The sequence below is a fragment of the Scyliorhinus canicula genome, chromosome 22, assembly GCF_902713615.1.
Source record: "Scyliorhinus canicula chromosome 22, sScyCan1.1, whole genome shotgun sequence".
NCBI lineage: Eukaryota > Metazoa > Chordata > Chondrichthyes > Carcharhiniformes > Scyliorhinidae > Scyliorhinus > Scyliorhinus canicula.
Genome location: NC_052167.1, coordinates 29,291,683 through 29,306,232, shown reverse-complemented (window position 1 = coordinate 29,306,232; position 14,550 = coordinate 29,291,683). Strand labels below are relative to the sequence as shown.

The following is a 14,550-nucleotide window of genomic DNA, read 5'->3' as shown; positions in this document are numbered from 1 at the left end:
GGCAAATGCGAGGTGATGCATTTTGGAAGATCCAATTCAAGAGCGGACTATATGATTAATGGAAGGGTCCTGGGGAAAATTGATGTACAGAGAGATCTGGGAGTTCAGGTCCATTGTACCCTGAAGATGGCAACGCAGGTTGATAGAGTGGTCAAGAAGGCATACAGCATGCTTGCCTTCATCGGACGGGGTATTGAGTACAAGAGTTGGCAGGTCATGTTACAGTTGTATAGGACTTTGGTTAGGCCACATTTGGAATACTGCGTGCAGTTCTGGTTGCCACATCACCAGAAGGATGTGGATGCTTTAGAGAGGGTGCAGAAGAGGTTCACCAGGATGTTGCCTGGTATGGAGGGTGCTAGCTACAAAGAAAGGTTGAGTAGATTAGGATTGTTTTCATTGGAAAGACGGAGGTTGAGGGGGGACCTGATTGAGGTCTACAAAATTATGAGAGGTATGGACAGGGTGGATAGCAACAAGCTTTTCCCAAGAGTGGGGGTGTCAGTTACAAGGGGTCACGATTTCAAAGTGAGAGGGGGAAAGTTTAAGGGAGATGTGCGTGGAAAGTTTTTTACGCAGAGGGTGGTGGGTGCCTGGAACGCTTTACCAGTGGAGGTGGTAGAGGGGGGCACGATAGCATCATTTAAGGGGCATCTAGACAGGTATATGAATGGGCGGCAACAGAGGGAAGTAGACCTTGGGAAATAGGAGACGGGTTTAGATGAAGGATCTGGATCGGCGCAGGCTGGGAGGGCCGAAGGGCCTTTCCTGTGCTGTAATTTCTTTGTTCTTTGTTCTTATACCTTCCTCCAATTACCTTAAAACTATGTCCCCTCGTGACAGCCATTTCCACCCTGGGGAAAAGTCTCTGGCTATCCACTCTATCAATGCCTCTCATCACCTTGTACACCTCTATCAAGTCACCTCTCTGCCTTCTTCGCTCCAGTGAGAAAAGCCTTAGCTCCCTCAACCTTTCTTCATCAGACATGCCCTCCAGTCCAGGCAGCATCCTGGTAAATCTCCTCTCCACTCTCTCCAAAGCATCCACATCCTTCCTATAATGAGGCGACCAGAACTGGACACAATATTCTAAGTGTGGTCCAAACAGAGTTTTATAAAGCTGCAGCAAAACCTCGAGGTTCTTAAACTCAATCCCCCTGTTAATGAAAGCCAACACACCATACGCCTTCTTAACAACCCTATCAACCTGGGTGGCAACTTTGAGGGATCTATGTACGTGGACCCCAAGATCCCTCTGTTCCTCCACACTTCCAAGAATCCTGCCTTTAACCCTGTATTCAGCATTCAAATTCAACCTTCCAAATGAATCACTTCACATTTATCTAGGTTGAACTCCATCTGCCACTTCTCAGCCCAGCTCTGCATCCTATCAATGTCCTGTTGTAACCTGCAACAACCCTCAATACTATCTACAACTCCACTAACCTTCGTATCATCGGCAAACTTACTAACCCACCCTTCCACTTCCTCATCCTAGTCATTTATAAAAACCACAAAGAGCAGAGGTCCCAGAACAGATCCCTGCGGGACACCACTGGTCACTGATCTCCAGACGGAATACTTTCCATCCACTACCACTCGCTGTCTTCTTTCGGCCAGCCAATTCTGTATCCAAACAGCCAAATTTCCCTGTATCCCATGCCCCTAACTTTCTGGAATGAGCCTACCATGGGGAACCTTATCAAATGCCTCACTGAAATCCATATACACCACATCCACTGCCCAACTTTCATAAATATGTCTCGTCACATCCTCAAAAAACTCAATGAGGGCTTGAGAGGCATGACCTGCCGCTCATAAAGCCATGCTGACTGTCTTTAATCAAACTATGCGGAGTTTGCACTTTCCCCCCGTGTCTGAGTGGGTTTCCTCCCACAGTCCAAAGACGTGCAGGTTAGGTGGATTGGCCACGATAAATTGCCCTCAGGTGGGGTTCGGTGGGGTTACTGGGTTATGGGGATAGGGTGGAGGTGTCGGCTTAAGTAGGGTGCTCTTTCCAAGAGCCGGTGCAGACACGATGGGCCGAATGGCCTCCTTCTGCACTTTAATTCAATGATTCTTTGATTACCTGCCCACTGTTTGCTCATCTGCTCTTTAAATGTCAGCCTCGTGAACACTAACCAGTTCTATAGATGAACAGGTTTTAAATTGAGACAATCATTTCTAAAATCTTAGCTTTTACAAACAGATCTGTCCCACATCTGCATTAAAATGTGGGGGGGATTCCTCATAGAAATGAGGGGGTAAAAATCATAGAAACCTAACCGGTCTAGACAGGGAGGACACAGGAAGGATGTTCCCGACGGTGGGGGGAGTCCAGAATCAGGGGTCACAGTCTGAGGATTCAGGGTGAACCATTTCGGACAGAGATGAGGAGACATTTCTTAACCAGAGAATGGTCGGCCTGTGGAATTCATTGCCACAGGAAGCAGTTGAGGAGTTGTATGTTTTCAAGAAGCAGTTATTGGATGGCGACATGGTGGCACAGTGGCTAACACTGCTGCCTCACGAGCCGAGGACCCGGGTTCAATCCCGGCCCTGGGTCACTGTCCATGTGGAGTTTGCACATTGTCTCCGTGACTGCGTGGGTCTGGATTTGGCACAACAAAGATGTGCCGGGTAGGTGGATTGGCCAGGCTGAATTGCCCCTTAATTGGAAAAATTTAATAAAATATAAAGCACTTGGGGGCGAAGGGGATTAAAGGATATGGGGGAAAGAGTGATTTGACTATTGAAGTTGGATGATCATGAATGGTGGAGCAGGCTCGAAGGGCCAAATGGCCTCCTCCTGCTCCTATTTTTCTGTTTCCAAAATCCTCCATGGCTTTTAAAAACATTGATTTTCCCGAGTTAGTGAAGCTTATTATAACAGAGCACCCGACGTATAAATAAATGGTATTTCTTTTAAATGCCGCTGTGATTAGATTCTTCTCGACAGCTTTATGACGGTTTCTGATGCTAGTTGAAGTGCAGCAGTTTTAAATGGAATAATTTTGTCCTGAGGTTATGGTGCGAATCGAAGAGCTGCTGTTTATGGGATGTTGTGTGGGACGTGACTGGCTGAGTGTCGAGTGTGTTACTTGTGTTGCAGACTCAGAAAGGCAGCAGGCGATTCAAGAGACTTGAGAACAGGAATGGGGTCTTTGTTCTGTTGGTAAGTATGGACTCAGGTTACTTTAATTGCCGCAGCCAATTTTCGCCCCCTTTCCCCTCCTCCCCCAGATTGGGGAGTTCCTCCCATCAGCTTCCAAATAAAAGCAAAAAGCAATCCCCCGGACCCACTGCCTCCCGAAATTACACTGGGATGTGGGGAGCCAGCCCTCAGCCAAATCCAGCCCCTGGTTTCTGCAAACGGAATGATAGAATGATACAACACAGAAGGAAGCCATTTGGCCCACCGTGCCTGTGCTAGCCCCTTGGCTGGGCTACGTAATCAATTCAACTTTCCTACTCTTTCCCCGTGGTACAATATATACTTTATCCCTTCATCTGTTTAGCCAATTCTCTTTTGAATATTGCTGTTGTGTTTGCTTCCACTACTGACGGGCCAAGAGCTGGAAAGCGGGATTGGTGTAGGTTTAGTGTCATTTTGGCGGTGTGGACTCAGTGGGCTGAATGGCCTCTTCTGTGCTGTCTGACTCTGTGACCAATTGCGGATCGCGATCCTGCTGCTAGAACAAGGCAAAACGTTTTCTCATCTAGTTTCTGTTTCTCGTGATTATGTCGAGCAATCTTTCGATGGAAACCGTTTCTGTTCAGTGGCTGAATCGAAACCCCTTCATGGTTTTTGACATCTCTAAATCTTCTCTTCACCTTCCATATCAAAGAGGAATAAACTCAGGTTTTCCAGTCTCTCAGTATAACTAATTCCTCAACCCTAGGGCCATCGTCTCTGACCTTAACCGCCTTTGACATTTCCAATTTTCCAATTTAGTGATGCAATTCTTCTCCAACCAGGGCTTTTGGGCTCCACGCTCTGCCCTGGCCTCAGCTGCAAGGTGACACTGTTCTTGTTTCTGGCCTGATCGTCGCCCTGATAATCAGTCAAAAACACTCACATCTCGCACCTACATCATTAGGGCATAGCCGCATGATTGGCCGAAAGAAGTCTTTCTGTGATGCTGTTGATTGAGTATTTGACTCACAACTCAACTGATTGTTTCGTATTTAGTATCAGTGGCAGTAAGCAGAGCAATCATATCCCTTGGTTTATTTTGAAATTAACAATTTTGAATTAACAAACAGCACAGAAGCATGGAATCCTGACAGTGCAGAAGGAGGCCATTCAGCCCATTGAGTCTGCATTGAACGTCTGAAAGAGCACTCTACCCAGGCTCACTCCCCAGCCCTACCCCCGTAACCGCACCTAACCTGCACATCTTCGGATTGTGGGAGGAAACCGGAGCTCCCGGAGGAAACCCACACAGACATTCCGGCCTTGAGTCACTGTCTGTGCGGAGTCTGCATGTTCTCCCCCGTGTCTGCGTTGGTTTCCTCCGGGTGCTCCGGTTTCCTCCCAGAAGTCCCGAAAGACGTGCTGTTAGGTGAATTGGACATTCTGAATTCTCCCTCTGTGTACCTGAACAGGTGCCGGAATGTGGCGACTAGGGGCTTTTCACAGTAACTTCATTGCAGTGTTAATGTAAGCCTACTTGTGACAATAAAGATTATTAAAGATTAGGATAATTCCCTAGAAATATTTTCTGAGCTGTACTCCTTCAGCTCCATTTCAATTATTGTCTGAAGTTTAAATATTTATTTTCTGTGCATCCCATATCCCCGCCATGTGGCCATGGGAACGGCCATGCTCTTCACTTTAACCTTACCCACAGCACCTCACGAAGTTCCAACGACTCACTTCCTTCCTCAAAGTAACACAGTATCGTGTTTTCTTCAGAACCTCTTGCTCATCAGTTTTCCTGACTGTGCGGTCACCTTACCCATCGTATCTCTGACCCTGTCATTCAGAGTACGTACAGGTGTGGGAGGAGATGATCAGAGGGAAGAATCTTGAAAGAGCCTAGAACATGAAAGCCTGGGACAAAAGAGGGGAAACGAGAGAAAATTTGAATGAGTTGAGAAGAACAAGATGAAGGGGGGGGGGGGGGGGGGGGGGGGGGGGTGATGGCGATGTGTCAGCTAAGATTCAATCTTGCCAATTAGTCAGAAGATTGTGGTTTCAATTTCCACTGGGCATCGTTGGTCCAGGTGGGGAACTAACTGATCCCGTGGCAATATTTCGAAGAGTAAAATAGTTCTCTTAATGTCCTGGACATTATTTATCCCTCAACTCATATCAGTAAAATAGATGATCTCATTTCTATTTCTGGGGGTTCGCTGTACTAATTTGCTGCTCATTCCCTACATTACAGTGAGTACACGTCAGCATGATTTCATTACGACAAATTGGTTTCATCAATTAAAAAAAAAAAATTGAGTCCCCGGAATTATTCTTTTTTCAATTAAGGGGCAATTTAGCATGGTCAATCCACCTAACCTGTGGATCCACCTAACCGGTTGTGGGGCTGAGTCCCACGCAGACATTGGAAGAATGTGCAAACTCCACACGGACAGTGACTCGGAGCCTAAACCTGTCTCCTATTTTCCAAGGTCTACTTCCCTCTGTTGCCGCCCGTTCATATACCTGTCTAGATGCCTCTTAAATGATGCTATCGTGCCCGCCTCTACCACCTACGCTGGTAAAGCATTCCAGGCACCCACCACCCTCTGCGTAAAAAACTTTCCACGCACATCTCCCTTAAACTTTCCCCCTCTCACCTTGAAATCGTGACCCCTTGTAACTGACACCCCCACTCTTGGGAAAAGCTTGTTGCTATCCACCCTGTCCATACCTCTCATAATTTTGTATACCTCAATCAGGTCCCCCCCTCAACCTCCGTCTTTCCAACGAAAACAATCCTAATCTACTCAACCTTTCTTCATAGCTAGCCCCCTCCATACCAGGCAACATCCTGGTAGATGCTGTATAAACGCAAATGTTCTTGCAAAAGTTAGAGGGAATGTGCAGAAGTGAAACAGGAACAGCTGGGGCTGGGACTATTTTGGAGACCAGACGGGTGCAGGAGGTAGTGAGTTGTCTGTTGACACTGAAAATATTCCGAAATGCTGAATCAGTTGATTTCGGTGAGTATTTATTGTCTGGGATGCCGTGAGTGAAGACAGGTGTACAAATATGAAGATAGAATATTTTGTTCCAGGTTTCAGCAGAATTAGGTGCGCCTGCCAGTAAGGACAAGTCCCCATCACCTCTCCAGGGGCTCCTCAAGCTGGTTCCTGGGTACATCAGTCTCAAATATTGCGGAAATAGCTTGGCCCACAAGAACACACCAATTAGGAGCAGGTGCGGGAGGGCGACACAGTGGTTAGCACTGCTGCCTCACAGCTTCAGGGTCCCAGGTTCGATTCCCGGCTTGGGTCACTGTCTGTGCGGAGTCTGCACGTTCTCCCCGTGTGTGCGTGGGTTTCCTCCGGGTGCTCCGGTTTCCTCCCACAGTCCAAAGACGTGCAGGTTAGGTGGATTGGCCATGATAAATTGCCCCTTGGTGTCCAGGGATGTGTAGGCCAGGTAGGGTTGCGGTTTAGCTCACTGGGCTAGTTTAGCTCACTGGGCTAAATCGCTGGCTTTTAAAGCAGACCAAGCAGGCCAGCAGCACAGTTCAATTCCCGTACCAGCCTCCCCGGACAGGCGCCGGAATGTGGCGACTAGGGGCTTTTCACAGTAACTTCATTGAAGTTAGTGCAGGGGAATGGGCCTAGATAGGGTGCTCTTTCAGAGGACTGGTGCAGCATTGATGGGCCGAATGGGCTCCGACTGCACTGTCGGGATTCTATTCCAGGAGTAAACCATTCGGCTCCTTGAGCCTGCTCCGAATGCGATCATGTGGCAGCACGGTAGCATGGTGGTTAGCATAAATGCTTCACAACTCCAAGGTCCCAGGTTCGATTCCCGGCTGGGTCACTGTCTGTGCGGAGTCTGCACGTCCTCCCCGTGTGTGCGTGGGTTTCCTCCGGGTGCTCCGGTTTCCTCCCACAGTCCAAAGATGTGCGGGTTAGGTGGATTGGCCGTGATAAATTGCCCGTAGTGTCCTAATAGTAAGGTTAAGGGGGGGGGGGGGGGCGCGGAGTTGTTGGGTTGCGGGTATAGGGTGGATATGTGGGTTTGAGTAGGGTGATCATTGCTCGGCACAACATCGAGGGCCGAAGGTTCTGTTCTGTGCTGTACTGTTCTATGTTCTATGTCTGATCTGATTGTGCCCTCAATTCCATTTTCCTATCTGACCCCCGTAACCCACGGGATCTTATAGAAACATTAAAAATTATGAAGGGAATAGGTAGGATAGATGTGGGCAGGTTGTTTCCACTGGCGGGTGAAAGCAGAACTAGGGGGCATAGCCTCAAAATAAGGGGAAGTAGATTTAGGACTGAGTTTAGGAGGAACTTCTTCACCCAAAGGGTTGTGAATCTATGGAATTCCTTGCCCAGTGAAGCAGATGAGGCTCCTTCATTACATGTTTTTAAGGTAAAGATGGATAGTTTTTTGAAGAATAAAGGGTTTAAGGGTTATGGTGTTCGGGCCGGAAAGTAGAGCTGAGTCCACAAAAGATCAGCCATGATCTCATTGAATGGCGGAGCAGGCTCGAGGGGCCAGATGGCCGACTCCTGCTCCTAGTTCTTATGTTCTTATGACTCCCTGAGAATCCATAGAATCCCTGTGACATCAGAGATGATGTTTGGTACATGGTATATAACCTCTGCTGTCAGTCTGAGCTGGCTGCAACTCACTAACGGTAATGAATTACACAGCCCACCAAACCTCTTCAGGGCTGTAATCAGAGCCCTGTGGTTGGTGTTGGCTTCGGTCCTGATGGTAGAGGGTACTGTTGCCTTCTTTACTTTTGGCTGAACCGCAAGCTGTTTCTTATATTGACCAAATGACCACACAACCAGTATGTTAGCTCAAAAACCCAGTTTATTAATGACACAAGACTTGTATCTCTGTGCAATAATGCACGCTGCTCCGGACTAAACTACACCTAACGACTAAGATGATCTTTACTTAACTCCAAGTGACCGGCACTGTGCGGGATAAGGCCTTTATCCGGGTCCACATGGTCGGTTTGGAAGTTGTTGGGTTCGTCTCAGCTGGGCTTGTCCTTCAGGAATGGTCGCGGAGTCTAGTTGTTCTGCTGCAGTTGGTCGCTCACAGGCCTGTCCCAAAAGAGACCAATCTCTCGTGTGCAGGGCTTTTTATTCTTTGCCTCTTTCGCGCCCTTTTGGGCGGTCCTTGCTCCAGGATCAATAGGGTCCTCGATCACCCTCATCGATCTCAGCCAGTTAGGGGGCGGTTACCTCGATAGCTGGGCGGGTCCCAGCTATCATTGTCCCAGGCAAATAGGTCTTTCCAAATAAGGGGGGGTGGCGCCGGTTAGTCTGCTGCTGTTGTAGCTCCTTGATTCAAACTTTATTGTCCTGGGGGAAATGGTGGCCGACTCTTAATGGATACAAGTTTCAGCCAAGTCTGGTTTCCTTTGCACAATACACAGAGGCTGTGTAACTGTCTGTGTCCCAAATTGACCACTATTCCCATGGTACTTTGCAGGTGGCCATTTTACATGGCTCCAGTACCTGTGGCTACATTTGGCTTGCCAGCTGAGGAAAAATAATCCGCCAGAGTCCCCTACCCCGCGGGCCAATTCTGTGCCCATTGCTGGAAATTTATTCAGGCACTGGCCATGGCTGAGGACAACATGGTTCATCATCATAGAATTTACAGGGCAGAAGGAGGCCATTCGGCCCATCGAGTCTGCACCGGCTCTTGGAAAGAGCACCCTACCCTAGGTCCACACCTCCACCCTATCCCCACAACCCAGTAACCCCACCCAACACTAAGGGCAATTTTGGACACTAAGGGCAATTTAGCATGGCCAATCCACCTAACCTGCACATCTTTGGACTGTGGGAGGAAACCCGAGCACCCGGAGGAAACCCACGCAGACACGGGGAGGATGTGCAGACTCCACACAGACAGTGACCCAAGCCGGAATCGAACCTGGGACCCTGGAGCTGTGAAGCAATTGTGCTATCCACAATGCTACCATGCTTACACACACCTACAGTAAGTAGCCCATTGATTGACACATACGCAAACGCAGCCAATTGGATACAGTGCCCTGAGGGTTGGCGATATGTGATCAGCTGTCCGATGCTCAGTCACCAGTTCTGGAGAGAGGAGGGAGAGAAAATTGGGACAGATATCTGATATCATTTTGAAAGACAGTTTTTAAAAAAAAAGAAATTATTTAATTTATTTACCCAATTATTATTTTTTCCAATTAAGGGATAATTTAGCTTGGCTAATCCACCTCACCTGCACATCTTTTGGGCTGGGGGGTTTGAAACCCACACAAACACGGGGAGAATGTGCAAACTCCAATGACCCAGGGCCGGGATTCGAACCCGGGTCCTCAGCACCGCAGTCCCAGTGCTATCCACTGCGCTACATGTGCAGTCCAAAGACGTGCAGGAGAGTGGGCAGTGAAGTGGCAGATGGAATACAGTGTGGAAAAGTGTGAGGTTATCCACTTTGGAAGGAGGAATTTAGGCACAGACTATTTTCTAAATGGGAAAATGCTGAGGAAATCAGAAGCACAAAGGGACTTTGGAGTCCTTGTTCACGATTCTCTTAAAGTTAATGTGCAGGTTCAGTTGGCAGTTAGGAAGACAAATGCAATGATAGCATTCATGTCAAGAGGGCTAGAATACAGGACCAGGGATGTACCTCTGAGGCTGTATAAGGCTCTGGTCAGACCGCATTTGGAGTATTGTGAACAGTTTTGGGCCCTGTATCTAAGGAAGGATGTGCTGGCCTTGGAAAGGGTCCAGAGGAGGTTCACAAGAATGATTCCTGGAATGAAGAGCTTGTCGTATGAGAAACGGTTGAGGACTCTGGGTCTGTACTCGTTGGAGTTTAGAAGGATGAGGGGGGATCTTATTGAAACTTACAGGATACTGCGAGGTCTGGATAGAGTGGATGTGGAGAGGATGTTTCCACTTGTTGGAAAACCTAGAACCAGACTGAAGGGACGATCCTTTAAAACAGAGATGAGGAGGAATTTCTTCAGCCAGAGAGGTGGTGAATCTGTGGAACAAAGAACAAAGAAAATTACAGCACAGGAACAGGCCCTTCGGCCCTCCCAGCCTGCGCCGATCCAGATCCTTTATCTAAACCTGTCGCCTATTTTCCAAGGATCTACTTCCCTCTGTTCCCCGCCCGTTCATATATCTGTCCAGATGCATCTTAAATGTTATTGCGCCCGCCTCTACCACCTCCGCTGGCAAAGCGTTCCAGGCACCCACCACCCTCTGCGTAAAAAACCTTCCATGCACATCTCCCTTAAACTTTCCCCCTCTCACCTTGAAATCCTGACCCCTTGTAATTGACACCCACTCTTGGGAAAAGCTTGTTGCTATCCACCCTGTCGATATGTCTCATAATTTTGTAGACCTCAATCAGGTCCCCCCTTAACCTCTGTATTTCCAACTAAAACAATCCTAATCTACTCAACCTTTCTTCATAGCTAGCACCCTCCATACCAGGCAACATCCTGGTGAACCTCCTCTGCACCCTCTCCAAAGCATCCACATCCTTCTGGTAATGTGGTGACCAGAACTGCACACAGTATTCCAAATATGGCCGAACCAAAGTCCTATACAACTGTAACATGACCTGCCAACTCTTGTACTCAATGCCCCGTCCGATGAAGGCAAGCATGCTGTATGCCTTCTTGACCACTCTATCAACCTGCGTTGCCATCTTCAGGGTACAATGGACCTGAACTCCCAGATCTCTCTGTACATCAATTTTCCCCAAGACCCTTCCATTGACCGTATAGTCAGCTCTTGAATTAGATCTTCCAAAATGCATCACCTCACATTTGCCTGGATTGAACTCCATCTGCCATTTCTCTGCCCAACTCTCCAATCTATCTATATTTTGTTGTATTCTCTTGACAGTCCTCCTCGCTATCTGCAACTCCACCAATCTTAGTATCATCTGAAAACTTGCTAATCAGACCACCTATACCTTCCTCCAGATCATTTATGTAGATCAGAAACAACAGTGGTCTGAGCACGGATCCCTGTGGAACACCACTAGTCACCTTTCTCCATTTTGAGACACTCCCTTCCACCACTACTCTCTGTCTCCTGTTGCCCAGCCAGTTCTTTATCCATCTAGCTAGTACACCCTGAACCCCATACAACTTCACTTTTTCCATCAACCTGTCATGGGAAACTTTATCAAACGCCTTACTGAAGTCCATGTATATGACATCTACAGCCCTTCCCTCATCAATTAACTTTGTCACTTCCTCAAGGAATTCTATTAGATTTGTAAGACATGACCTTCCCTGCACAAAACCATGCTGCCTATTACTGATAAGTCTATTTTCTTCCAAATATGAATAGATCCTATCCCTCAGTATCTTCTCCAACAGTTTGTCTACCACTGACGTCAAGCTCACAGGTCTATAATTCACTGGATTATCCCTGCTACCTTTCTTAAACAAAGGGACAACATTAGCAATTCTCCAGTCCTCCGGGACCTCACCCATGCTCAAGGATGCTGCAAAGATATCTGTTAAGGCCCCTTTATTTAAGAACTCTTTATTGCAAAAGGCTGTGGAGGCAAATTCATTGAGTGTCTTTAAGACAGAGATAGATAGGTTCTTGATTAATAAGGGGATCAGGGGTTATGGGGAGAAGGCAGGAGAATGGGGATGAGAAATATATCAGCCATGATTGAATGGCGAAGCAGACCCGATGGGCCGAGTGGCCTAATTCTGCTCCTATGTCTTGTATGATAGGTTCGGTGGATTGGCCATGATAAATTGCCCCTTAATTTCCAAAAAGGTTCGGTGGGGCTACGGGGATAGGGCGGAGGTAGGGTGCTCTTTCCAAGGGCCGGCGCAGACCCGATGGGCCGAATGGCCTCCTGCGCTGTAAAGTCTATGAACAGTAACAACTTGAGTTTGTACAGCGCTCTTAATGTGGTCAAACATTCCGAGGCACTTTACAGGAGCATAGTCACAGAAAAGCTGCCTTTTTGCTGTGATCGAGGCAGGAAAACCTGTTTCCTGTAAAATGGTCAATTTTTGCCTTGCAGACGGAGAAGGAACGACAGCAGCTTCTGCAGAGCTACCCGGCGCAGCCTTTCCTGGTGCCTGTGACTCACCCGCCCGAGTATCCAAATCCTCAGTTAATAGACCACCTCGCCAACTTCCCCTCCCCCTCCATATTCCAGGAGTCAAAACCCAAATTAAAGAAGGTTCTGAAGAAGACTCTGAATGAGAAGTATCGGATAAAGTACCTCAGACTGCGCAAAACCATCAAAGCCATGATTTTTGTGAGTATTTGCATTAATCTTCCAGCATTAGTTTTGAGTTGCCGTGTTATTGGAAGCAGGCGTACGTTGTTCTTACTGGTATTTATTATTTTATGTAAAGATAATACATTTCATTGCATTGTACTGCATATTCAGCATGCTCCTCCAAATGAACAACATGAATTGGGGCTCAGCTTTGATCCGGTATCTGCACCAAGTCTCCTTGTGCGAAGGGGAGGCTTGTTGGCGGTATTGGACATATTTCAGGGACCGGGGTTAGGTTAGGATTCTTGGACAAAAACAGAAAATGCTGAACAATCTCACCGGTCTGACAGCACCTGTAGAGAGAGAATGGGGTTGACGTTCCGAGTCATAGATCATAGAATCCCTACAATGCAGAAGGAGGCAATTCAGCCCATCGAGTCCGCGCCGACCCATTGAAAGAGCACCCACCCATATCCACTTTATTAATGTCACAAGTAGGCTGACATTAACACTGCAATGAAGTTACTGTGAAAAGCCCCCAGTCGCCACATCCCGACGCCTGTTCAGGTACACCGAGGGAGAATTCAGAATGTCCAATCCACCTAACAGCACGTCTTTAGGGACTTGTGGGAGGAAACCGGAGCACCCAAAGGAAACCCACGCAGACACGGGGAGAACGTGCAGACTCAGCACAGATAGTGACCCAAGGGGGAATCAAACCTGGGACCCTGGCGCTGTGAAGCCACAGTGCTAACCACTGTGCTATTGTGCCGCCAACCCTATCGCCATACCACACCTAACCTGCACATCTTTGGATACTGAGGGACAATTTAGCATGGCCAATTCACCTAACCTGCACATCTTTGGACTGGGAGGAAACCGGAGCACCCGGAGGAAACCCACGCAGACACGGGGAGAAAGTGCAGACTCCGCACAGACAGTGACCCAAGCCGGAATTGAACTCGGGTCCCTGGTGCTGTTCGGCAGCCGTGCTAACCACTGTGCCTTCCTGGGTGGCTCTTTGTTCTTGACCCTTGGTAGCTACTGAGATATTGTGCCGAATTGATGCCCTTTGAACTCCTCGGGGAAATGCAGGGCTCGTTATGAAATGGGCTGGTGATGCTGAATCTGACAACTGATTCACTGCAAAAGCCACACATTGGGACAGTCACTGACGTTCAGGCTTTAGCTGCTGATTTATGGAGACGGTGTTGTTGAATACCCAGTGAGAGAACGTTATTGAGGTGGGTAAGGAGCCAGCTGAGCAGTGGGTAAGGAGCCAGCTGAGCAGTGGGCGAAGAGCCAGCTGGGCAGTGGGTAAGGAGCCAGCTGAGCAGTGGGCGAAGAGCCAGCTGAGCAGTGGGTAAGGAGCCAGCTGAGCAGTGGGTAAGGAGCCAACTGAGCAGTGGGTAAAGAGCCAGCTGAGCAGTGGGCGAGGAGCCAGCTGAGCAGTGGGTAAGGAGCCAGCTGAGCAGTGGGTAAGGAGCCAGCTGAGCAGTGGGTAAGGAGCAAGCTGAGAAGTGGGTAAGGAGCCAGCTGAGCAGTGGGTAAGGAGCCAGCTGAGCAGCGGGTAAGGAGCCAGCTGAGCAGTGGGTAAGGAGCCAGCTGAGCAGCGGGTAAGGAGCCAGCTGAGCAGTGGGCAAGGAGCCAGCTGAGCAGTGGGTAAGGAGCCAGCTGAGCAGTGGGTAAGGAGCCAGCTGGGCAGTGGGTAAGGAGCCAGCTGAGCAGTGGGCGAGGAGCCAGCTGAGCAGTGGGTAAGGAGCCAGCTGAGCAGTGGGTAAGGAGCCAGCTGAGCAGTGGGTAAGGAGCCAGCTGAGCAGTGGGCGAGAAGCCAGCTGAGCAGCGGGTAAGGATCCAGCTGAGCAGTGGGTAAGGAGCCAGCTGAGCAGTGGGCAAGGAGCCAGCTGAGCAGTGGGTAAGGAGCCAGCTGAGCAGTGGGTAAGGAGCCAGCTGAGCAGCGGGTAAGGAGCCAGCTGAGCAGTGGGTAAGGAGCCAGCTGGGCAGTGGGTAAGGATCCAGCTGAGCAGTGGGTAAGGAGCCAGCTGGGCAGTGGGTAAGGAGCCAGCTGAGCAGTGGGTAAGGAGCCAGCTGAGCAGTGGGCGAGAAGCCAGCTGGGCAGTGGGTAAGGAGCCAGCTGAGCA

General features: G+C 48.8%; 1 protein-coding gene across 1 annotated transcript in view; it reads left to right on the top strand.

The window, feature by feature from the left end:
* Positions 1-3,074: 3,074 nt before the first annotated feature.
* LOC119956085 (transforming growth factor beta regulator 1-like) overlaps positions 3,075-14,550 on the top strand; it is a 75,917-nt gene continuing 64,441 nt past the window's right edge. The window contains exons 1-2 of the mRNA XM_038782931.1: positions 3,075-3,175; positions 12,206-12,445. Of these exons, the coding sequence (XP_038638859.1) occupies positions 12,437-12,445 (9 nt within the window). The 5' untranslated portion in view covers positions 3,075-3,175; positions 12,206-12,436. The remainder of the gene's footprint in view (positions 3,176-12,205; positions 12,446-14,550) is intronic.